Source organism: Lithobates pipiens, unplaced genomic scaffold (genome assembly GCF_037356315.1).
Source record: "Lithobates pipiens isolate NorthernLeopardFrog02 unplaced genomic scaffold, aLitPip1_a1.2 Scaffold_35, whole genome shotgun sequence".
NCBI classification, from domain to species: Eukaryota; Metazoa; Chordata; class Amphibia; order Anura; family Ranidae; genus Lithobates; species Lithobates pipiens.
Genome location: NW_027507811.1, coordinates 12,597,808 through 12,623,856, shown reverse-complemented (window position 1 = coordinate 12,623,856; position 26,049 = coordinate 12,597,808). Strand labels below are relative to the sequence as shown.

At 43.3% G+C, this 26,049-nt stretch overlaps 3 protein-coding genes across 3 annotated transcripts in view; all 3 read right to left on the bottom strand.

Annotated features, from left to right (window-relative positions):
- The window catches only part of LOC143955529 (uncharacterized), a 171,775-nt gene that overhangs the window by 104,519 nt on the left and 41,207 nt on the right, over positions 1-26,049 (bottom strand). The window lies entirely within an intron of this gene.
- LOC143955760 (uncharacterized) lies at positions 7,628-13,685 on the bottom strand. The gene is made up of 5 exons (XM_077465883.1): positions 13,571-13,685; positions 11,910-12,043; positions 11,705-11,793; positions 11,431-11,569; positions 7,628-9,416 (listed from the first exon to the last, which is right to left on the bottom strand). The coding sequence occupies exons 2-5, from the start codon at positions 11,941-11,943 to the stop codon at positions 8,197-8,199; spliced, it is 1,482 nt and encodes a 493-aa protein (XP_077322009.1). The 5' UTR covers positions 11,944-12,043; positions 13,571-13,685; the 3' UTR covers positions 7,628-8,196.
- LOC143956115 (uncharacterized) overlaps positions 16,145-26,049 on the bottom strand; it is a 28,518-nt gene continuing 18,613 nt past the window's right edge. The window contains 1 exon segment of the mRNA XM_077466249.1: positions 16,145-20,966. Coding sequence (XP_077322375.1) covers positions 20,199-20,966 — 768 coding nt within the window. The 3' untranslated portion in view covers positions 16,145-20,198.

Below are 26,049 nucleotides of genomic sequence, written 5' to 3'. Positions count from 1 at the left end.
AATATTAAAAATATAAATTCCTCCAGATTATTATATGTTTTCTGAAAGCAGAGGTCCTCTAAAATACAATGGTGGGTGAATTGTTTTATGTTGCATGGTTGCCGCAGATTAGAGTTAACTGCATTATATTATATACGTTATATTGAGGAATGGAGATGGATCTTTCATATGGTGTACAGTATCTCCTCCTCATTTGTTGGGAACATGACGTTATATTGAGGAATGGAGATGGACCTTTTATATGATGTACAGTATCTCCTCCTCATTTGTTGGGAACATGACATTATATTGAGGAATGGAGATGGACCTTTCATATGGTGTACAGTATCTCCTCCTCATTTGTTGGGAACATGACGTTATATTGAGGAATGGAGATGGACCTTTCATATGGTGTACAGTATCTCCTCCTCATTTGTTGGGAACATGACGTTATATTGAGGAATGGAGATGGACCTTTCATATGATGTACAGTATCTCCTCCTCATTTGTTGGGAACATGACGTTATATTGAGGAATGGAGATGGATCTTTCATATGGTGTACAGTATCTCCTCCTCATTTGTTGGGAACGTGATGTTATATTGAGGAATGGAGATGGACCTTTCATATGGTGTACAGTATCTCCTCCTCATTTGTTGGGAACATGACATTATATTGAGGAATGGAGATGGACCTTTCATATGGTGTACATTATCTCCTCCTCATTTGTTGGGAACATGACGTTATATTGAGGAATGGAGATGGACCTTTCATATGGTGTACAGTATCTCCACCTCATTTGTTGGGAACATGACATTATATTGAGGAATGGAGATGGACCTGTCACGTACCTAGTAGTTGAGCCTGGAATGCAGGGAGCGGCCCCTCGTATCCCCTGGCTAATGAACCCCTGGAGATGGAGACAGGTATTCAAAAGTTCAGGGGGCACAAGTGCCTGGCGGATGGAGACCGGTCCGGATAAGCAGCAGGGCACCGACAGCGAGTAGGTAGAGCTGATGGTACTTGACTGTAGCAGGCAGGCACAAGTGGATAGACTGGCGGGCAGGTGGACGTCAGGAAATACAGGAACCCCAACGGGTAAGCAGGAACAGCAGGGTCAGGTGCAGGCCGGGTCAGCAGGGATCGATCAGCAAGGTACAAGAGGATGAGGCAGAGACGTGGTCAGACAAGCAGAGGTCGTAGGCAGGCAGCAACGGATCAGGGTCAAGGAACAAGCCGGGTATCAGGAACCAAAGTAACGGGTACAGGTACAGAAAGCAAGGTCACGGACACGCTGTAGACTGGACAGCACGGATGGGATGGAGCAAGTGCCTTAAGAAGACCTTAGGGCGCCAAAACGGTCGTACGACGGGTCAGTGTGCCCCCGCGAGTAGACGTGCGCCCGTTCGTGACCCCACGTGTGTGCGTGCGCTCGTTCATGTTGACGCGAGTGCGTTCGCTTTAGCGCGCGTCAAGGGAAAACGACGGGTTCTCCACGACAGGCTTCTACGGGTAAGTCTCCTGTGTACGGCCGAAACACCAGGGTGATCGTGACAGGACCTTTCATATGGTGTACAGTATCTCCCCCTCATTTGTTGGGAACATGACATTATATTGAGGAATGGAGATGGATCTTTCATATGGTGTACAGTATCTCCTCCTCATTTGTTGGGAACATGACGTTATATTGAGGAATGGAGATGGACCTTTCATATGGTGTACAGTATCTCCTCCTCATTTGTTGGGAACATGACGTTATATTGAGGAATGGAGATGGACCTTTCATATGATGTACAGTATCTCCACCTCATTTGTTGGGAACATGACATTATATTGAGGAATGGAGATGGATCTTTCATATGGTGTACAGTATCTCCTCCTCATTTGTTGGGAACATGACGTTATATTGAGGAATGGAGATGGACCTTTCATATGGTGTACAATATCTCCTCCTCATTTGTTGGGAACATGATGTTATATTGAGGAATGGAGATGGATCTTTCATATGGTGTACAGTATCTCCTCCTCATTTGTTGGGAACGTGATGTTATATTGAGGAATGGAGATGGACCTTTCATATGGTGTACAGTATCTCCCCCTCATTTGTTGGGAACATGACATTATATTGAGGAATGGAGATGGACCTTTCATATGATGTACAGTATCTCCACCTCATTTGTTGGGAACATGACATTATATTGAGGAATAGAGATGGACCTTTCCTATGGGGTACAGTATCTCCTCCTCATTTGTTGGGAACATGATGTTATATTGAGGAATGGAGATGGACCTTTCATATGGTGTACAGTATCTCCTCCTCATTTGTTGGGAACGTGATGTTATATTGAGGAATGGAGATGGACCTTTCATATGGTGTACAGTATCTCCTCATCATTTGTTGGGAACGTGACGTTATATTGAGGAATGGAGATGGCCCTTTCGGTGTACAGTATCTCCTCCTCATTTGTTGGGAACATGACGTTATATTGAGGAATGGAGATGGACCTTTCATATGGTGTACAGTATCCCCTCCTCTTCTTTTGGGAAAATGTCAGCTGTTGTAGAATGGTTTATTGTGGTGGGGGTACCCGGGACGGTTGGGAGATATGACATCACCACCTCGTGATATATAAATTCTGCAGCCTAAAATATGCTTCATCATTTTGCCCTCTGACTCGTGGTCCATTCTACTATCAGGTTACATCGATGATTCCACGCACAGATTATACCTCACATCAAAGAAAAAAAATATTTATAGAATGAGAAACAAACTGATCAATGACAACATACAGTCAGGTCCATAAATATTGGGACATCGACACAATTCTAATCTTTTTGGCTCTATACACCGCCACAATGGATTTGAAATGAAACAAACAAGATGTGCTTTAACTGCAGAATTTCAGCTTTAATTTGAGGGTATTTACATCCAAATCAGGTGAACGGTGTAGGAATTACAACAGTTTGTATATGTGCCTCCCACTTTTTAAGGGACCAAAAGTAATGGGACAATTGGCTGCTCAGCTGTTCCATGGCCAGGTGTGTGTTATTCCCTCACTATCCCATTTACAAGGAGCAGATAAAAGGTCCAGAGTTAATTTCAAGTGTGCCATTTGCATTTGGAATCTGTTGCCGTCAACTCTCAATATGAGATCCAAAGAGCTGGTACTATCAGTGAAGCAAGCCATCATTAGGCCGAAAAAACAAAACAAACCCATCAGAGAGATAGCAAAAACATTAGGTGTGGCCAAATCAACTGTTTGGAACATCCTTAAAAAGAAAGAACGCATTGGTGAGCTCAGCAACACCAAAAGACCCGGAAGACCACGAAAAACAACTGTGGTGGATGACCGAAGAATTCTTTCCCTGGTGAAGAAAACACCCTTCACAACAGTTGGCCAGATCCAGAACACTCTCCAGGAGGTAGGTGTATGTGTGTCAAAGTCAACAATAAAGAGAAGACTTCACCAGAGTGAATACAGAGGGTTCACCACAAGATGTAAACCATTGGTGAGCCTCAAAAACAGGAAGGCCAGATTAGAGTTTGCCAAACAACATCTAAAAAAAAGCCTTCACAGTTCTGGAACAACATCCTATGGACAGATGAGACCAACATCAACTTGTACCAGAGAGATGGGAAGAGAAGAGTATGGAGAAGGAAAGGAACTGCTCATGATCCAAAGCATACCACCTCATCAGTGAAGCATGATGGTGGTAGTGTCATGGCGTGGGCATGTATGGCTGCAAATGGAACTGGTTCTCTTGTATTTATTGATGATGTGACTGCTGATAAAAGCAGCAGGATGAATTCTGAAGTGTTTCGGGCAATATTATCTGCTCATACTCAGCAAAATGCTTCAGAACTCATTGGACGGCGCTTCACAGTGCAGATGGACAATGACCCGAAGCATACTGTGAAAGCAACCAAAGAGTTTTTTTTAAGGTAAAGAAGTGGAATGTTATGCAATGGCCAAGTCAATCACCTGACCTGAATCCGATTGAGCATCCATTGTCACTTGCTGAAGACAAAACTGAATTGAAAATGCCCCAAGAACAAGCAGGAACTGAAGACGGTTGCAGTAGAGGCCTGGCAGAGCATCACCAGGGATGAAGCCCAGCGTCTGGTGATGTCTATGAGTTCCAGACTTCAGGCTGGAATTGACTGTAAAGGATTTGCAACCAAATATTAAAAAGTGAAAGTTTGATGGATGATTGTTAATCTGTCCCATTACTTTTGGTTCCTTAAAAAGTGGGAGGCACATATACAAACTGTTGTAATTCCTACACCGTTCACCTGATTTGCATGTAAATACCTTCAAATTAAAGCTGAAAGTCTGTAGTTAAAGCACATCTTGTTCGTTTCATTTCAAATCCATTGTGGCGGTGTATAGAGCCAAAAAGATTAGAATTGTGGCGATGTCCCAATATTTATGGACCTGACTGTATGATGCTGAATTCACAAAGCTTTAATACAAGTGGAAGGATTGTTACTTTAGCCATGTGAATGGAGTTTTCAAATCTCGTTGGAATTTTTTACATTTTTTTTTTACACTATTACTAGCAAAGTAACAATTAAATACCTGACAAGCTGAGAATTGTGCCTACCAAGCATGCGTGGTATCCACATTAATCCGCCACCATCTTCCTTTCTTTGTAGTTCTCTACATTTAGACTTATGTTATGCGTAAAATTGATATCATAGTTTGAAAGTTGTGTGTGCAAGAAGGGAGTGTTTCTGAGTGAAACATTTCCCGCACTCTCTACAAAAATAAGGATCCATATTTAGACCATTTTTCTGGTGAGTAACGAGTTCCCTTTTCTGAGTGAAACATTTGCCACACTGAACATGAATAGGGATGCTGACCTGAGTGAATTTTCTGGCGAGAAACAAGGGTTTCTCTCAGGAAAGATTTCACCTGCTGGTGGCGCTGCCAGACCTTTGGCTTGCAGTACTGGTGTCCACCAGCGGGTGTCTCCTGGCAGTCTGGAACTGTCATGAAAGGTTTCACCTGCTGGTGGCACTTTCTGAACCTTGGGCCACAGTACTGATGTCCACCAGCGGGTGTCTCCTGGCAGTCTGGAACTGTCATGAAAGGTTTCACCTGCTGGTGGCACTTTTTGAACCTTGGGCCACAGTACTGATGTCCACCAGCAGGTGTCTCCTGGCAGTCTGGAACTGTCATAAAAGGTTTCACCTGCTGGTGGCAGTTTTTGAACCTTGGGCCACAGTACTGATGTCCACCAGCAGGTGTCTCCTGGCAGTCTGGAACTGTCCGGAAAGCTTTCACCTGCTGGTGACGCTGTCAGACCTTTGGCTTGCAGTACTGGTGTCCACCAGCGGGTGTCTACAGGCAGGCTGGAACTGTCCTGAAAGATTTTACCTGCTGGTGGCACTTTCTGAACCTTGGGCCACAGTACTGATGTCCACCAGCGGGTGTCTCCTGGCAGTCTGGAACTGCCAGGAAAGCTTTCACCTGCTGGTGACGCTGTCAGACCTTTGGCTTGCAGTACTGGTGTCCACCAGCAGGTGTCTACAGGCAGGCTGGAACTGTCATGAAAGATTTTACCTGCTGGTGGCACTTTCTGATGCTCGGGCCGCAGTACTGATGTCCACCAGCGTGTGTCTCCTGACAGTCTGGAACTGTCAGGAAAGGTTTCACCTGCTGGTGGCACTGCCTGATCCTTAGGCCGCAGTACTGATGTCCACCAGCAGGTGTCTCCTGGCAGCCTGGAACTGTCAGGAAAGGTTTCACCTGCTGGTGGCACTGTCTGATCCGTGGGCTGCAGTACCGATGTCCACCAGCGGGTGTCTCCTGGCAGTGTGGAGCCGACATTATCTCCTGTGATCAGGCATCACCTGAGGCTGATTGCAGGAGATGTGTATTAATACCCAGCAAGCACTCACACACTTACCTTGGTATTGTCCTTGAGCCCTGACCTGCACCTGCGATCCTCTGTACCTGAAACCTGAACCCTGCACCTGTACCTGAACCTGGAACCTGAACCTGTCCCTCCTGTGACCCTGTTACCTTTACCCTTGCCCTGCAGCCTGATCTGTCCACCTTCTCCCTGTCCTGTTTGCTCCTTACCCCCATCTACTGATCTCCCTTTGATGACCCTGGCCTGGCTACGTTTATGATTCTGGTATTCCCCATCTATTGCATATACCTGTTGACTGTTGTTATTTGTGAGTCTCTGTCCGGTAGTTGGTTTGTTGTGCACTGTGTTGTATTGCAGGTGTTTGTATCTATATTCACTTACCTTAAATAAATTACATTATCTCACTTTACATACGTTTGGTTTCCTCTGTTGTTGTCCACACAGTTCTGGTCACACCTGATTCATGACAGTTTCTTTGCTAGTGAAACATTTCCCGCACTATGAACATGAATGAGGATGCTCACCTGTGTGGCTTTTCTGGTTGAGAACAAGTTCTCCTATCCAAGATCAAAGATTTTCCAAACTCTGTACATGAATAAGGACTCCCACCCCTGTGAATTCTCTGGTGTCTAAGAAGGGCTCCTTTTTTTTGTTGAAACATTTCCCGTACACTGAACATGTATAAGGATGCTTACATGAGGGAATTCTCTGATGTTTAAGACCTGCTCTGACGCTGGTCCTCTGTGCTGTATCTGCATCTCTCGCAACCTCCTTCCGAATTACACTTCCATGGAGGCTGGTATCTGTACCACTCCTGGTATCCGGATCTTGGATCCAGATGGAGGTTTGTATGTCCCAGACTGCAGGAAGCATTCCTGTCAGGGACATGGCGGTCACAGTACTGGCAATGCCGCCCTGAACACTCATGGACACCCACGGAGAGTCCTAAGACTTGCACGAGCGCGTTTAGCGCATCAGCAAGCATTGGCGCATGCCAGTGTGCATCGGCGCATACTGGTGGGCATCAGTGCGCATTGGCGCATGTCGGTTCTTATCAATGCGCATCGACGCAGGCGTATGCGCAATACTGCACGCTGCGCGACGGCGCACAACTGGCGTGACTAATGCTGGCGCCAGTGGCCCTATTTAAGACAGCTGGCAACTACAGGACCTTGCTGGATTATCTCCTCAGCTGCCTTGTGTACCTTGACCTTGCTTCCTGATATGAGATTCCCATTCTGACCCGGCTTGCCTTCGACCTTGCTTCCTGATCTCATAGTCTGACCCTTGGCCTGTTCCTGGACTCGGCTTCTGCTTCCTGATCTCCCGGCTTGACCTTTGGCTTGTATCTGGACCCTGCCTGTGTTTGACCTTGGCTCGCCCCTGTGTATTCTTTGGACTGATCTATCTGTGCCTGGCTCCTGGTTTCTCTGTTCATCTGAACACAGCAAGTTCAGCTCCGCCCTGCTCCATCCATCCCGTGAACGGCCGAGCTCATCGAACTATTAGCAAGCACCCGGCCACCCGTGCTTCTTCGGGCACCGCGCTTCCTGTTCCCAACTTCAGGAGCGCGCTGCACCTAGCTGCAAGGGGAGACCTCTTAGCATCTCGATCTCCATACTTGCACCTGACAATTCCACTGCTTGCCACGAATGTAACGGAACGTCCCACCCTCCGCTTGAGTGCTTTTGTCATATACCGCTTCCTCCAGTCTGAATGTAGATATTATATATTATAGCCGCATATTACAATCAAGAACTAGGCATGACTTGTTTGGCGGCAAAGCTGGAACGCTTTATTTGAACAAGAATACAGGCTTTTATACACTTGAGAAGGAGGTTCCCCAATCCTGATCATATTACCCTAACAATACAAACTGTAACCAGAAACATAAATTAACATGAGCTAATTAACTAGTCATTTAACCAGCCTAGGTGAGTCAGAGGTTTGACCTTTCAGGTCAGACTTGCCATCTTCTAGCTCAGAAGACACAATACACATTATCATAAGTATAAACACAGGACACCTTCAGACAATAGCAGACCTACTTACAATAAACACAATATGACAGAGGGCCCCAGACAGGTGGCTTGCTGATGACATCAGAATCTGCTATGAGTCCCAAGTTGGCAGAGACCACCATGGCCATTTTAATAATGTCCTTTTGCATTACATAACAGAACATCTTCCTAAATGTTTGTAGCGCCCTCAAATGCCAGAGCCCATAGTCAGCAGGCAATAGGCTAGCATCCAGTCCCCTCCAAAAGCCCCTGTCCCGGGTGAGTCTATCACAAGGGGTTCTTTCTTGGAAAAATATTTTCGACACTTAAATACGTCATCAGTGTGACTTTTTTTTGTGTCTATGATGGTTTGCCTGGTCAGAAAAGCCTTTTCCGCTCTCACCCGTATGACTTCTCAGGTGTTTACGAAAGCTTTCTTTTTTTTTAGAAAAACATTTTCCACACTCTGAACAGGAAAAGGGACCCTCACGCCTATGTATTTTCTGGTGTTTCAGAAAGTGTCCCTTTAAAAGAAAACATTTCCCGCACTCTGAACAGCAAAAGGGACGCTCACCCGTGTGAATTCTGTGGTGTTTCAGCAAGTTTCCTTTTTCAGAAAAACATTTTCCGCAGTCGGAACAGGAAAAGGGACGCTCGCCGGTGTGTGTTCTCTGGTGTTTCATCAGATTTCCACTTTCAGAAAAACCTTTTCCGCAGTCCGGACAGGAAAAGGGACGCTCACCAGTATGTGTTCTCTGGTGTTTCAGCAAGTTTCCTTTATCGGAAAAACATTTTCCGCACTCTGAACAGCAAAAGGGACGCTCACCGGTGTGACTTCTCTGGTGTATAACAAGGTTTCTTTTGTGAGAATAACATTTTCCACACTCCGAACATGAATAAGGACGCTCAAACTCTTGAATTTTCTGGTGTTTAAGAAGTTCTTTTTTCTCAGTGAATGATTTTATGCACACCAAACATGACAATGAGCTCCCTTTAGTGTGAACTCCCTCATGGTTTGAAGAGGATTTTCGGGGATGTGATGGATCTGTTGATCTGTCAGCCATGTGAGAACTTAGATGGACATGTGAAGTCATAGTATGGGATTTATCAAAAGATTCCTCAAGTTTCAAAGGATCCCTTGATCTTAGATGGACATGTGAAGTCATAGTATGGGATTTATTATCAGAAGATTCCTCAAGTTTCAAAGGATCCGTTGATCTTAGATGGACATGTGAAGTCATAGTATGGGATTTCTCAGAAGATTCCTCAAGTTTCAAAGGATCTGTTGATCTTAGATGGACATCTGAAGTCATAGTATGGGATTTATTATCAGAAGATTCCTCAAGTTTCGAAGGATCCGTTGATCTTAGATGGACATCTGAGGTCATAGTATGGGATTTATCAGATTTCTCAGGATTAGAACGATTCATTGGTCTTACCAACCAGTAAAATGTTACTTTTCTGGGGGATTGTGCAATGTTACCATCTCCTGCAGTGCAACCTGGAGATGTCATAAGACGTTGCTCACATGTATTGGTCTCTGAATGATACCGTCCATCTGTTGGAAGGAAATTTTTTACTATATTATTTTTGTTTTTATACACCTTGCATTCAGGAGGCATATATATCAGTTCAGCATTCTAAACTTTCCCAGAGCTCTGGTACTCAATAGGATGCAATCATAACAGCAAATTGTCAATACAAACCTGACTAGACGGTACACCCAAACCATACTAAGGCAACAGTATGTGTGCATTATGGACGTTGTTATGGTGAAACAAACCTTTCATATGGTGTACAGTATCTCCAGCTCATTTGTTGGGAGCATGACGTTATATTGAGGAATGGAGATGGACCTTTCATATGGTGTACAGTATCTCCTCCTCATTTGTTGGGAACATGATGTTATATTGAGGAATGGAGATGGACCCTTCATATGGTGTACAGTATCTCCTCCTCATTTGTTAGGAACATGACGTTATATTGAGGAATGGAGATGGACCTTTCATATGGTGTACAGTATCTCCTCCTCATTTGTTGGGAACATGACGTTATATTGAGGAATGGAGATGGACCTTTCATATGGTGTACAGTATCTCCTCCTCATTTGTTAGGAACATGACGTTATATTGAGGAATGGAGATGGACCCTTCATATGGTGTACAGTATCTCCTCCTCATTTGTTGGGAACATGACGTTATATTTAGGGATGGAGATGGACCTTTCATATGATGTACAGTATCTCCTCCTCATTTGTTGGGAACATGACGTTATATTGAGGAATGGAGGTGGACCTTTCATATGGTGTACAGTATCTCCTCCTCATTTGTTGGGAACATGACGTTATATTGAGAAATGGAGATGGACCTTTCATATGGTGTACAGTATCTCCTCCTCATTTGTTGGGAACATGACGTTATATTGAGGAATGGAGATGGACCTTTCATATGGTGTACAGTATCTCCTCCTCATTTGTTGGGAACATGACGTTATATTGAGGAATGGAGATGGACCTTTCATATGATGTACAGTATCTCCTCCTCATTTGTTGGGAACATGACATTATATTGAGGAATGGAGATGGACCTTTCATATGGTGTACAGTATCTCCTCCTCATTTGTTGGGAACATGACGTTATATTGAGGAATGGAGATGGACCTTTCATATGGTGTACAGTATCTCCTCCTCATTTGTTGGGAACATGACGTTATATTGAGGAATGGAGATGGACCTTTCATATGGTGTACAGTATCTCCTCCTCATTTGTTGGGAACATGACGTTATATTGAGGAATGGAGATGGACCTTTCATATGGTGTACAGTATCTCCTCCTCATTTGTCCGAAACATGACGTTATATTGAGGAATAAAGATGGACCTCTTATATGGTATGCAGTGCTTTTACCACAGTAGTTGGTAATATGAGGTTGTGTGTAAGAATGGAGAACCTTTCATATGGTGCAAAGCAGAGATGAGGTTCAAGTTTTGGGCAATGCATGCTTTGCTTTAAAATCTAGTCCTTCATGGTTTACAAAATAAGCAAAACAAGCGGCCAGATTTATATGTTCGGCTGCCACTGAATGACAACTTCTCGCTGGTCAGGCCATAAGCGTTATTGGTTTCTAGGACACTAGGATGGTGTACAATATCCCCACCTATTTTTTGGATCATAATGTGAGGAATGACATGGACCATATCATGAAAAAGCAATCAATTGTAAAAATAATGCAGAAAACCAAAATATTTAATAAAATGGACAAAATGAGCAAACCAACCATGGCACACTGTGTGATAGTGTACGGACATTGAAGTCTTCCTTATTAAAAGGAATGGAGGTGGACCTTCCTTCAAGCTCTTTGTTGGAAATATCACATTATACTGAAGAATGGCAATGGGCCTTTGTAATGTTGATCCACAGTAAGTGTATGCTTCCAGTTAAACTGCCTTTGGATCTTGGTAAGTCAGCACGGGGGTGCGAACTGGTTCTCAAGAAGGATGGCTTTGAATTATAGAGACATTTGTGGCCTTAACCTTTAAAAGTAACATGTGAATGGTTTCTGCTCATTACTCACTTGCGCTAATATTCAGAGAAGATTCTTCCCCTTTATTGGGATTCCTATCTTCATCCTTCATACTCTGTTGATCACCCATCACATACATCTCTTCTTCTTCCTCCTTCACCTCAGCTTTAATATCAATGAGTTCCTCACTCTAAATCCACAAAATGATAAAAAATAAATATTCTAAAAACATGAGCACTAATACGCAGAGACCTCAGAGATGAATAGCTCATACATTTTTGAATAATTACAATTTTTAAGTCGTGGATTCTCCAACTCCACCTACCTGATGATGGTGGGGGATGGTGTGACCTTCCTGTGTGGAATACAGAGGACGGGGACATCTCTCTGGTGGGTTCCCATTACTGGATCCATCTGTAGGAAACACACACACTGACTGAATACATTGTTTCTATGTGTTTATCAGATGATGGGGGATCTAGGTGGAGCCTCCGTACTGCTCTCTCCTTTACAATAAAGTCTCCTCTTACCCGGTGATGTGAGGGGCGGCTGATTGTCCATCATGACGTCCTTGTAGAGATCCTTGTGTCCTTCTCAAGATGGTTCATGGGATCAGCATCTGTTCTTCAACTGCTCAGATTTCCTCTTCACTACTTCATTAATCCTGTGCACAATTAAATTATCACTACCGTATATACTCGAGTATAGGCCGACCCGAATATAAGCCGAGGCCCCCAATTTACCCCCAAAAAAACTGGCAAACTTATTGACTCGTGTATAAGCCGAGGGTGAGACATGCCTGTCCATCCCTGTGTGTGTGTCCGTCCATCCCTGTGTGTCCGTCCATCCCTGTGTGTCCGTCCATCCCTGTGTGTCCGTCCATCCCTGTGTGTCCGTCCATCCATCCCTGTGTGTGTGTGTGTCCATCCATCCATCCATCCCTGTGTGTGTGTGTGTCCATCCATCCATCCATCCCTGTGTGTGTGTGTCTCCATCCATCCATCCATCCCTGTGTGTGTGTGTGTCTCCATCCATCCATCCCTGTGTGTGTGTGTCTCCATCCATCCATCCCTGTGTGTGTGTGTATCCATCCATCCCTGTGTGTGTGTGTCCATGTGTGTGTGTCCAGCCTACCTGTGTCCCGAGCCTCCGTCCCGTGCCTTGCCTCCGTCCCGTGCCGTGCCTTGCCTCCTTGCCTCCGTCCCGTGCCGTGCCTTGCCTCCGTCCCGTCCCGTGCCGTGCCTTGCCTTGCCTCCGTCCCGTGCCTTGCCAGGATCGCCGCTCTTCGTCGGCGCCTCTGCGGCCATTCTAAAATTCAAAAGCCGCGCCTCCGCCTTCGCCTGTGATAGGCGGAACACTGAATTTCCCAGCAGCCTGTGTTCCGCCTATCACGGACATCGTCTCATCCTCGTCCGTAGTATGAGGATGAGCGGATGTCCGTGATAGGTGGAACACTGACTGCTGGGAAATTGAGTGTTCCGCCTATCACAGGCGGAGGCGCGGCTTTCGAATTGTAGTATGTCCGCCGTCTGTCTGCTCGATACGCTGATCGAGCAGTCAGACGGCGATGACTCGAGTATAAGCCGAGGGGGGCACTTTCAGCCTCAAAAAAGAGGCTGAAAATCTCGGCTTATACTCGAGTATATACGGTAAGTACATTCCCAGAATCCTCCTCACCTACCTGGTCAGGTTAAATACCCTCCAGCTTTATCTGTCTGCCTCATATTGGCACAATTTTATGTCCATTAAAGTATTCTGCAAGCAGATATGTATTTGCATTTTGTGTAGAGTTGGGACCTGCCAGAGAGGGATTACTTTGATGCAGTTGGCCAGTTTGAACACATATTGCAAGAATTCCAAAATATAGAAATATTTAAGCGTGTATAGCAGTGTGCAGAGCATTCCTCTACAATTTTCATAATAGCCTTACATTCACCTCACAGTGGTCCTTATCTATGTGGTCATGTGATCTATAAACCAGAGGTTGTGGATGGACAGTTGGATAAATGGTTCTATATTTAGGATGTATCTGAACACATATTATAAAATAACTCCAATATACAGGATGTGATATGTCTGTAGTAGTGGATGTTGGAGATAAAAGACGTCACAGTGACTATGGAGGAAGAGGACGGATATGACGAGGGGAGGGGGGGTTACTGGGTGTAAATATAAAATAAGATCTTATTACCTCCTCTGTGTAATCCAGTGATGTCTCCTCTCATCCTTGTTCTTCTATCCCTCAGAACTTCCTGTGTTTACCTTATATAAACGCCTTGTCTTTTTCTTACATCACTTCCTTTTCCTACTCTACATCACTTCCTGTTTGAGCCTTCAACACACAGTAAGTGATATTGCCATCTTGTGGTGGTTTTAATAACTGCATCCTACGTTATGTTTTGAGAGATGGATGAGGGAGGGAGATGGGCCTTTCATATGGTGTACAGTATCTCCTCCTCATTTGTTGGGAACATGACGTTATATTGAGGAATGGAGATGGACCTTTCATATGATGTACAGTATCTCCTCCTCATTTGTTGGGAACATGACGTTATATTGAGGAATGGAGATGGACCTTTCATATGATGTACAGTATCTCCTCCTCATTTGTTGGGAACATGACGTTATATTGAGGAATGGAGATGGACCTTTCATATGGTGTACAGTATCTCCTCCTCATTTGTTGGGAACATGACGTTATATTGAGGAATGGAGATGGACCTTTCATATGGTGTACAGTATCTCCTCCTCATTTGTTGGGAACATGACGTTATATTGAGGAATGGAGATGGACCTTTCATATGGTGTACAGTATCTCCTCCTCATTTGTTGGGACCATGACATTATATCGAGTAATTGAGATGGACCTTTCATATGCTCTCCTCTCCACCCAGAAGCTGAGAAAGATGGTAGTATGAGGGTAAGACAAGGTAAGACGGGGGACACCTGGACTTTATCCCAGTGGGCCAGGCCACAGGTCTGTCTCTCTAAAGACTTTTGTGTATCTCTGTTTATGCAATGTTATCAGGCTATTTTGCTACCAACTGGGGAGTGGCCGAATGTACAGAACCTTATTTGGTTGAATTATTTAGTTAAGTGATTAAAAAAAATATTTCATTAGTCTGGACATTTCATTATTCTTGATTAAAGAGGGTAGAATGGAGCGCTGGCAGGAGCAACTGGTGAAATAAAAAAATAAGTAGTAGTAATAGATAAAACAAGGGTGGTGGAAGTCCAGTTAGTCCATTTTCCTCTCTGAATCCAGACCTATGTTAAAGGTTCTGGTTGAAGGTAGGAGCGGCAGCCGGCTCAGAAGAGCAGAAGTAACTCTATAATAACAAGAGAAGAGGGGAGAAAGAGCAGCGCCGCTCTAAGCATAATAAATACGTTTAAAAAAGAGCTTTAATATGATTAAAAACACACTCACATACTGGCATTTGGGTGAAAAGTTTGTACTCTCAGCTGTGCTGGATGCTCCCTCGGTTTCCTGGCTGGGATAGCAGTGACTATGAAACAGTCCCCGGCCACTGCAGTGGTGTCTGTAGCTCCAAGGCTGATGGTTCATGTGGTCAAGCCAGGTTTGACTGCCTTTAGAGGGTTCTAGATGGGAAAGAACTAGCAGAGGGCCATCCCAAGGGTGGAACCCTGAAGGCCCATGTTAAAGGATTCCCATGAGCCATAGCGCACCATCCACTACTGAGCTTGAGACAGTTAGAAATGTATACCAGCTGCCCTGCTACCTAACATCACAAACCTCCCAACTTTAGAACTTGAGAATAAAAGGACATCTCAGGGATACATGACCTAAGTGTGTCAGGGGAAGAAGTCGGTGTGGTTAAATCATGTTAAATATTAGATGTGGTTTAATTATCGGATTAGAAATGACAACCTGGAAAGTATACCAAATTCACCCACTGTACACAGTGTCCTGCCCTCTATACACAAGGCTTCTCATTTATCCTGCATGGTGGGGTCCCCTTTTCCCTACAGAGAGGGGTCAGGGGTACAAAACAAAAAGAGTGCAAGAGTCAGCTGTGTGTAAAACACAACGTTGGGGTCCAGAGGGGCAAAATTCCCCTTGCAAGCAATATTCTCCCCATTTCACCCTTTTAGCAAAAATCCCCCTCAATCCCTCTTATAGTAGAAAACTTTTCACTCCAACCAGTCGACCCCCCCCCCCAAAAAAAAATCCTCCTTCTAGCACAAATCCCCTCCCCCCAAATACCTCTTCTAGTATGAATCCTCTTCCTTCCCAAACTCCCCCTCTGAACACAAATCTTCTCCATTCCCCTTCTCAACACAAATATTCTTCCCTTTACAGCATAAACCCCCTACCCAAATTGGCCTTCCACTACAAATCTATTTCTCCCCCCATTAACACCCGTTCCAGCACAAATTCCCCCCTCTAACACAATCCCCCCAATTATCCCCTTCTGGTACAAAATGCTCTCCATCTCCTCCCCCAAATCACCTCTCCCAGCACAAAAATCACTGGCGCACGAGACATTAGTCAGGAGGACCTAAATACCCTATCAGCAGCCAGCATCAGATGGAAACTGATTACTGAGATCTGCTGGAAGACACCCGCTGGTAGACACAGGAACTGCAACCTTCCACTCTGGGAAGCACAGCACCACCAGCAGATGATCCAGGTCCTGACACCCTGCCTCATGGTTCATGCTTCTATTAGGGTACATCGATGATTGCACACACAGATTATACCTCACATCAAATCCAAACAATACAAAAAATAAAAAGAAAAACAACAGATTGATAGAGCTTTAATATTTATAAATGTGAAACTATAGGATAGACAACAAACTGAACATTGAAATACAACATGAGGCCCAATTCACAAAGCTTTAATACATAGGGTCATTATTTTAGCCATGTGGCTGGAAGTTTAAAACCTCATTGGACTTTTTTTATTCATTTGTTTTTTTTAATTTTTATTATTACTCGTAAAATAACAAATACCCAACAAGCACGGTCAATGCTGATGGAGAATAGCGCATAGTACTTACAACAGTCCTTACTTTGTAGTCCTCTACGGCAGCGGTCATCAACCCTGTCCTCAGGGCCCAATAGCGGGCCAGGTTTTATCAGACGAAAAACAAGCTCTGGACTGCCGCACTCTTCTGAAGAGTGCGGCAGTCCAGAGCTTTTTTTTTGTCTGTTGTTAGTGGTAATAGCCAGCACCTGTGGCTTCCCAGACGAAGAGACAGTTTACAGCGTACATGTTTCATAGTTTCATAGTTTCATAGTTAGTAAGGTTGAATAAAGACACCAGTCCATCCAGTTCAACCTGAGTGAGTGTCTACAATAGACCCCATCCCTGTACATTGCACACTCACATTGGTCCCTACCCTCAAGGCGCCCACATTCCAAGGTCCCCATTCATATACTAGGGCCAATTTTGGACAGAAGCCAATTAACCTACCTGCATGTCTTTGGATTGTGGGAGGAAACCGGAGTACCCGGAGGAAACCCACGCAGGCACAGGGAGAACATGTAAACTCCAGGCAGGTAGTGTCGTGGTTGAGATTTGAACCAGCGAACCTTCTTACTGCTAGGTGAGAGTGCCAACCACTACACCACTGTGCCGTGTGCTCCTGGAGCGGTGAGATCCCTTCTCCTTCAGGCCAAGTTTTATGTTTTACCTTGGGGGAGATGCAGACTAGAATACTGCAATCTCTGAGCAGCAAATGATATCATCTGTGATGTATTTCAATTATCTTGCAAACCTGGCCTGTTAGTGGGCCCTGAGGACAGGGTTGATGACCACTGCTCTATGGTTACCGCCATCATTGTGATGGAAAAGCCAAGTCCTACATGTCCATACAGCTTTCATACATTTAGAGGATTATTTTGGAGATGTAATATGGATGTGAGGCTGGAACTACGGGGGGACGTGAGCTCCATTGTGCTTCCTGTATTTCTCTTTTATTAGATTTATAAGTTTGATATTATCTTCAATATACAACGGACTCATTTCTTTCTTATCACATGCAGATGCAGCCTTTATATTCGGTGACTCCCACCATTTGGAGTTTTCGAGAAACAGAAAAGAAGCAAACAGAAGACTCATCCTAATAAGCTCCGCCTATAAATAAAAACAGGACTATTGCCATGATGTACCCCATTATGAACTCTTTTTTTTTATCCTCCAGGTGTTCTATGGACTGAGCAGTTCCACCAGATAAAAGCCATCGTACATTTGACGAAACGCGTCAGCAGGCCTCTTCTCTCCGATTAGACTTATGTGATCTGTACAACATTTACCACAGACTGAAAGTTGTTCGGATGCTCTGGGGTGTGTCTTTTCAGGAATTTTCAGAGAAACAGAAGAAGCCAACAGAAGACTCATCCTAAAAAGCTCCACCTATAAATAAAAACAGGACTTTTGCCAGGATGTACCCCATTATAAAAAAAATTTTTTATCCTCCAGGTGTTCTATGGACTGAACAGTTCCACCCGATAAAAGCCATCGTACATTTGACGAAACGTGACACAGGCATCTTCTCTCTGATTAGACTTATGTGACCTGTACAACATTTACCACAGACTGAAAGTTGTTCGGATGCTCTGGGGTGTGTCTTTTCAGGAATTTTCCGAGAAACAGAAGAAGCCAACAGAAGATTCATCCAAAAAAGCTCCATCTATAAATAAAAACAGGACTATTGCCAGGATGTACCCCATTATAAACTCATTTGTTTATCCTCCAGGTGTTCTATGGACTGAACAGTTCCACCCCATAAAAGCCATCATACATTTGACAAAACGTGACACAGGCATCTTCTCTCTGATTAGACTTATGTGACCTGTACAACATTTACCACAGACTGAAAGTTGTTCGGATGCTCTGGGGTGTGTCTTTTCAGGAATTTTCTAGGAAACAGAAGAAGCCAACAGAAGATTCATCCAAAAAAGCTCCATCTATAAATAAAAACAGGACTATTGCCAGGATGTACCCGATTATAAACTCATTTGTTTATCCTCAAGGTGTTCTATGGACTGAACAGTTCCATCTGATAAAAGCCACCGTACATTTGACGAAACGCGACACAGGCGTCTTCTATCTGATTAGACTTACAGTATGTGATCTGTATAACATTTACCACAGTCTGAAAGTTTTTCGGATGCTCTGGGCTGTGTCTTTTCAGGAATTTTCAGAGAAACAGAAGAAGCCAACAGAAGACTCATCCTAAAAAGCTCCATCTATAAATAAAAACAGGACTTTTGCCAGGATGTACCCCATTATAAACTCATTTGTTTATCCTCCAGGTGTTCTATGGACTGAACAGTTCCAACCGATAAAAGCCACCGTACATTTGACGAAACGCGACACAGGCGTCTTCTATCTGATTAGACTTATGTGATCTGTACAACATTTACCACAGTCTGAAAGTTTTTGGGATGCTCTGGGCTGTGTCTTTTCAGGAATTTTCAGAGAAACAGAAGAAGCCGACAGAAGACTCATCCAAAAAAGCTCCATCTATAAATAAAAACAGGACTATTGCCATGATGTACCCCATTATAAACTCTTTTTTTTATCCTCCAGGTGTTCTATGGGCTCAACAGTTCCACCAGATAAAAGCCATCGTACATTTGACGAAACGCATCAGCAGGCCTCTTCTCTCCGATTAGACTTATGTGATCTGTACAACATTTACCACAGACTGAAAGTTGTTCGGATGCTCTGGGGTGTGTCTTTTCAGGAATTTTCAGAGAAACAGAAGAAGCCGACAGAAGATTCATCCAAAAAAGCTCCATCTATAAATAAAAACAGGACTATTGCCAGGATGTAACCCATTATAAACAAATTTTTTTATCCTCCAGGTGTTCTATGGACTGAACAGTTCCATCTGATAAAAGCCACCGTACATTTGACAAAACGCGACACAGGCGTCTTCTATCTGATTAGACTTACAGTATGTGATCTGTACAACATTTACCACAGTCTGAAAGTTTTTGGGATGCTCTGGGCTGTGTCTTTTCAGGAATTTTCAGAGAAACAGAAGAAGCCGACAGAAGACTCATCCAAAAAAGCTCCATCTATAAATAAAAACAGGACTATTGCCATGATGTACCCCATTATAAACTCTTTTTTTTATCCTCCAGGTGTTCTATGGGCTCAACAGTTCCACCAGATAAAAGCCATCGTACATTTGACGAAACGCATCAGCAGGCCTCTTCTCTCCGATTAGACTTATGTGATCTGTACAACATTTACCACAGACTGAAAGTTGTTCGGATGCTCTGGGGTGTGTCTTTTCAGGAATTTTCAGAGAAACAGAAGAAGCCGACAGAAGATTCATCCAAAAAAGCTCCATCTATAAATAAAAACAGGACTATTGCCAGGATGTAACCCATTATAAACAAATTTTTTTATCCTCCAGGTGTTCTATGGACTGAACAGTTCCATCTGATAAAAGCCACCGTACATTTGACAAAACGCGACACAGGCGTCTTCTATCTGATTAGACTTACAGTATGTGATCTGTACAACATTTACCACAGTCTGAAAGTTTTTCGGATGCTCTGGGCTGTGTCTTTTCAGGAATTTTCAGAGAAACAGAAGAAGCCAACAGAAGATTCATCCAAAAAAGCTCCACCTATAAATAAAAACAGGACTTTTGCCAGGATGTACCCCATTATAAACTCATTTTTTATGCTCCAGGTGTTCTATGGCATGCAGGAAACATTTTCCGCACACTGAACATGAACAAGAATGCTTACCTGAAGGAATTCTCTGGCGTATAACAAAGATTTTTTCTTGGAAAAATATTTTCCACACTTTGAACATAAATATGGACGGTTCAGCAGCATCCTTTTTTTTGGTGTCTCCGAAGGTTTGTTTGGTCACAATACTTTTTTCCGCACTTCAAACAGGAAAAGGGACGCTCACCTGTATGAACTCTCTGGTGTTTAAGAAGGTATCCTTGGTCCGAAAAACATTTTCCGCACTCTACACAGGAAAAAGGACGCTCGCCCGTATGAATTCTCTGGTGTGTGCGAAGGTTTCCTTTACTGGAAAGAGATTTACCGCACTCTGAACAGGTAAAGAGACGCTCACCCGTATGAGTTCTCTGGTGTTTGCGAAGGGTTCCTTTTTCAGAAAAACTTTTTCCGCACTCTAAACAGCAAAAGGGGCGCTCACCAGTGTGAATCCTCTGGTGTATAACCAGGTTTTCTTTCTTAGAAAAAACCTTACCGCACTCCGGACAGGAAAAGGGATCCTCGCCATGAATTCTCCGGTGATCGCGAAAGGTTCTTTGGTTAGAAAAACATTTTCCGCACTCTGAACAGGAAAAGCGGCGGTCACCCGAATGAATTCTCTCGTGTTTGCGAAGGCATCCTTTATTCGAAAAAAATTTCCCGCATTCTGAACAGGAAAAGGGACGCTCACCCGTGTGCATTCTCTGATGTGTAAGAAGGAGGTGTTTCTCATTAAAACATTTTCCACACTCTGAACAGGAAAAGGGACGCTCACTTGAGTGACTTCTCTGGTGTTTAAGAAGTCTTTGTTTCTTAGGGAAACATTTTCCGCACTCCGAACAAGAATAAGGACGCTCGGCCTTGTGAGACTTCAGGTGGTTAGCAAGTGCGGTTTTCCTAGTGAATGATTTCCCACACACTAAACATGGCAGTGAGCTCCCACCTATGTGAGCTCCCTTACGGCTTGAAGAGGATTTCTGGGGATCGGCTGGATTTGTTGATCTAGCAGCACTGTGAGAACTTAGATGGACATCTGAAGTCAAAGTTTGGGATTTCTCAGAAGGTTCCTCAGGATTAGAAGGATCCATTGATCTTAGATGGACATTTGAAGTCATAGTATGGAATTTATGAGAAGATTCCTCAGGATTAGAAGGATTCAATGATCTTAGATGGACACCTGAAGTCAAAGTTTGGGATTTATGAGAAGGTTCCTCAGGATTAGAAGGATCCATTGATCTTAGATGGACATCTGAAGTCATAGTATGGGATTTATCAGAAGGTTCCTCAGGAATAGAAGGATCCATTGATCTTAGATGGACATCTGAAGTCATAGTATGGAATTTATGAGAAGGTTCCTCAGGATTAGAAGGATTCAATGATCTTAGATGGACATCTGAGGTCATAGTATGGAATTTATGAGAAGATTCCTCAGGAATGGAAGGAACAATTGATTTTAGCTGAAGATCTGAGGGCATAGTATGGGATTTATCAGAAGATTCCTCAGGATGAGAATGGTTCAATGGTTTTACCAACCAGTAAAATGTTACTTTTGTAGGAGATTCTGTAATGTCGCTGTCTTCTGCAGTGCCACCCGGAGATGTAGTAAGATAACTCTCACATGTATTGCTGTTCGAAAAATAGTGTCCATCTATTGGAAGGAAATTTTTAAATATGTTACGTTTGTTTTTCTACTCCTTGTATTCAAAATTCATATACAGTGCCTTGAAAAAGTATTCACACCCCTTAAAATTTTCCACATTTTGTCATGTTACAACCAAAAAAACGTAAATGTATTTTATTGGGATTTTATGTGATAGACCAACACAAAGTGGCACATAATTGTGAAGTGGAAGGAAAATGATAAATGGTTTTCAACATTTTTTACAAATAAATCTGTGAAAAGGGGGGGGGGCATTTGTATTCAGCCCCTTTTACTCTGATACCCCTAACTAAAATCTAGTGGAACCAATTTCCTTCAGAAGTCATCTAATTACTAAATAGAGTCCACCTGTGAGTAATTTAATCTCAGTATAAATACAGCTGTTCTGTGAAGCCCTCAGAGGTTTAGAACCTTAGTGAACAAGCAACATCATGAAGTCCAAGGAACACACCAGACATGCCAGGGATAAAGTTGTGGAGAAGTTTAAAGCAGGATTATGTTATAAAAATATATCTATACATTATATCCTGTACATATGGTGTACAGTATTTCCTCCTCATTTGTTGGGAACATGACGTTATATTGAGGAATGGAGATGGACCTTTCATATGGTGTACAGTATCTCCTCCTCATTTGTTGGGAACATGACATTATATTGAGGAATGGAGATGGACCTTTCATATGGTGTACAGTATTTCCTCCTCATTTGTTGGGAACATGACGTTATATTGAGGAATGGAGATGGACCTTTCATATGGTGTACAGTATCTCCTCCTCATTTGTTGGGAACATGACGTTATATTGAGGAATGGAGATGGACCTTTCATATGGTGTACAGTATCTCCTCCTCATTTGTTGGGAACATGACGTTATATTGAGGAATGGAGATGGACCTTTCATATGGTGTACAGTATCTCCTCCTCATTTGTTGGGAACATGACATTATATTGAGGAATGGAGATGGACCTTTCATATGGTGTACAGTATCTCCTCCTCATTTGTTGGGAACATGACATTATATTGAGGAATGGAGATGGACCTTTCATATGGTGTACAGTATCTCCTCCTCATTTGTTGGGAACATGACGTTATATTGAGGAATGGAGATGGACCTTTCATATGGTGTACAGTATCTCCTCCTCATTTGTTGGGAACATGACGTTATATTGAGGAATGGAGATGGACCTTTCATATGATGTACAGTATCTCCTCCTCATTTGTTGGGAACATGACGTTATATTGAGGAATGGAGATGGACCTTTCATATGGTGTACAGTATCTCCTCCTCATTTGTTGGGAACATGACATTATATTGAGGAATGGAGATGGACCTTTCATATGGTGTACAGTATCTCCTCCTCATTTGTTGGGAACATGACGTTATATTGAGGAATGGAGATGGACCTTTCATATGTTGTACAGTATCTCCTCTCATTTGTTGGGAACATGACGATATATTGAGGAATGGAGATGGACCTTTCATATGGTGTACAGTATCTCCTCCTCATTTGTTGGGAACCTGACGTTATATTGAGGAATGGAGATGGACCTTTCATATGGTGTACAGTATCTCCTCCTCATTTGTTGGGAACATGACGTTATATTGAGGAATGGAGATGGACCTTTCATATGGTGTACAGTATCTCCTCCTCATTTGTTGGGAACATGACGTTATAATGAGGAATGGAGATGGTCCTTTCATATGGTGTACAGTATCTTCTCCTCATTTGTTGGGAACATGACGTTATATTGAGGAATGGAGATGGACCTTTCATATGGTGTACAGTATCTCCTCTCATTTGTTGGGAACATGACGATATATTGAGGAATGGAGATGGACCTTTCATATGGTGTACAGTATCTCCTCCTCATTTGTTGGGAACATGACGTTATATTGAGGAATGGAGATGGACCTTTCATATGGTGTACAGTATCTCCTCCTCATTTGTTGGGAACATGACGTTATATTGAGGAATGGAGATGGACCTTTCATATGGTGTACAGTATCTCCTCCTCATTTGTTGGGAACATGACGTTATATTGAGGAATGGAGATGGACCTTTCATATGGTGTACAGTATCTCCTCCTCATTTGTTGGGAACATGACGTTATATTGAGGAATGGAGATGGACCTTTCATATGGTGTACAGTATCTCCTCCTCATTTGTTGGGAACATGACGTTATATTGAGGAATGGAGATGGACCTTTCATATGGTGTACAGTGCTTCTACCGCAGCTGTTGGTAACATGAGGTTGTGTGGCAGAATGGAGGAGAACCTTTAATATGGTGTACAGTAGGGATAATGTTCAAGTTTGGGGCAATGCAGGCTTTGTTTCCAACTCTAGTTTTTGATGTTTACAAAATAGGCAAACCAATCAGCCAAATTTGGACTGTTCACCTGCCTTCTGGCTCTGGTCATTCGGTTGGTGGTGATATTGCTATTGCAACTGAATGACTACTTCACGTTGAGCAGGTCATAAGCATCATTGGTTCCTAGAAGACTAGGAAGGTGTACAATATCCCCACCTCATTTTTGGATCATAATGTGTGGAATGAAATGTACGTTAGTTGTTGTGAAACTAATGCAGAAGAACAAAACATTTAATAAAATGGACAAAATAAGCAAACCAGTCATGGCACACTGAAATAGTGTAGGACATTGATGTCTTCGTTATTGTGAGGAATGGAGGTGGAACTTCCTTCAAACTCTTTCTTGGAAATATCACATTATACTGAAGAATGGAAATTAACTTTTGCCATGTTCGTCCAGCAGTAAGTGTTTGCTTTCAGTTAAACTGTCTATAATTATTGCTGAGTCAACACTTGGGTGCTAACAGGTTCTCAAGAAGCATAGCTTTGGATTATAGCAACGTAAGTGGACTTCGACAGAAAAAGTTAAAATGTAATCAAGTTTCTGCTCATTACTCACTTGAGCTGATATACAGAGAAGATTCCTCCTCTTTATTGGGACTCAAAACCTTGTCCTCCTTCATACATTGCTGAGCACCCATCACATACATCTCCTCTTCTTCCTTCTTCACCTCGACTTTTATATCAACCAGTTCTTCACCCTAAAACCACAAAATGATAAAAATGGTCATCCTCAAACCATAAGCACAAAAATCCAGAGACCTCATAGATGATTATCTCATGCAGTCTGGAATTCGCAGTCGCAGATGCTCCAACTCCACCTACCTGATGATGGTGGGGGATGGTGTGACCTTCCTGTGTGGAATACAGAGGACGGGGACATCTCTCTGGTGGGTTCCCATTACTGGACCCATCTGTAGGAAACACACACACTGACTGAATACATTGTTTCTATGTGTTTATCAGATGATGGGGGATCTAGGTGGAGCCTCCGTACTGCTCTCTCCTTTACAATAAAGTCTCCTCTTACCCGGTGATGTGAGGGGCGGCTGATTGTCCATCATGATGTCCTTGTAGAGATCCTTGTGTCCTTCTAAAGATGGATCATGGGATTGGCTGTCTGTTTTTCAACTGCTCAGATTTCCTCTTCACTACTTTGTTTATCCTGTGGACAATTAAATTATCACTAGGTACATTCCCAGAATCCTCCTCACCTCTCCGGTCAGGTCTGTGTTATATTAATAGAGATAAGAGTGATGTCATGTGACCTCCCAGAATCCTCCTCACTTCTCCGGTCAGGTCTGTGTTTTATTAATAGAGATAAGAGTGATGTCATGTGACCTCCCAGAATCCTCCTCACCTCTCCGGTCAGGTCTGTGTTTTATTAATAGAGATAAGAGTGATGTCATGTGACCTCCCAGAATCCTCCTCACTTCTCCGGTCAGGTCTGTGTTATATTAATAGAGATAAGAGTGATGTCATGTGACCTCCCAGAATCCTCCTCACCTCTCCGGTCAGGTCTGTGTTTTATTAATAGAGATAAGAGTGATGTCATGTGACCTCCCAGAATCCTCCTCACCTCTCAGGTCAGGTCTGTGTTATATTAATAGAGATAAGAGTGATGTCATGTGACCTCCCAGAATCCTCCTCACTTCTCCGGTCAGGTTAAATACCCTTCAACTGTGCCACGTCTGCCCCATATGGTCACTATAATTTAGCATGCAGTAAGCAGAAACGTATTTGCATTTTGAGTAGAGTCGGGACTGGCCAGAGAGGGATTACTTTGATGCAGTTGGTCAGTTTGAACACGTATTGCAAGAATTGGAAAAGTGTGCAGAGCATTCATCTAAAATCTCCGTAATATCTTTTCATTCACTTGACAGCAGTCCTTATCTATGTGGTCATGTGATTTGGATAAAT

Coding starts and splice junctions, on each gene's coding strand:
- LOC143955760 (XM_077465883.1), bottom strand. CDS start 11,943: ATGATGGACAATCAGCCGCCCCTCACATCACCGG. Junction 11,794..11,909: donor GCCGCCCCTCACATCACCGG/GTAAGAGGAGAC, acceptor TGTTTCCTACAG/ATGGATCCAGTAATGGGAAC. Junction 9,417..11,430: donor TTCTCTGAATATTAGCGCAA/GTGAGTAATGAG, acceptor TCCTTCCAACAG/ATGGACGGTATCATTCAGAG.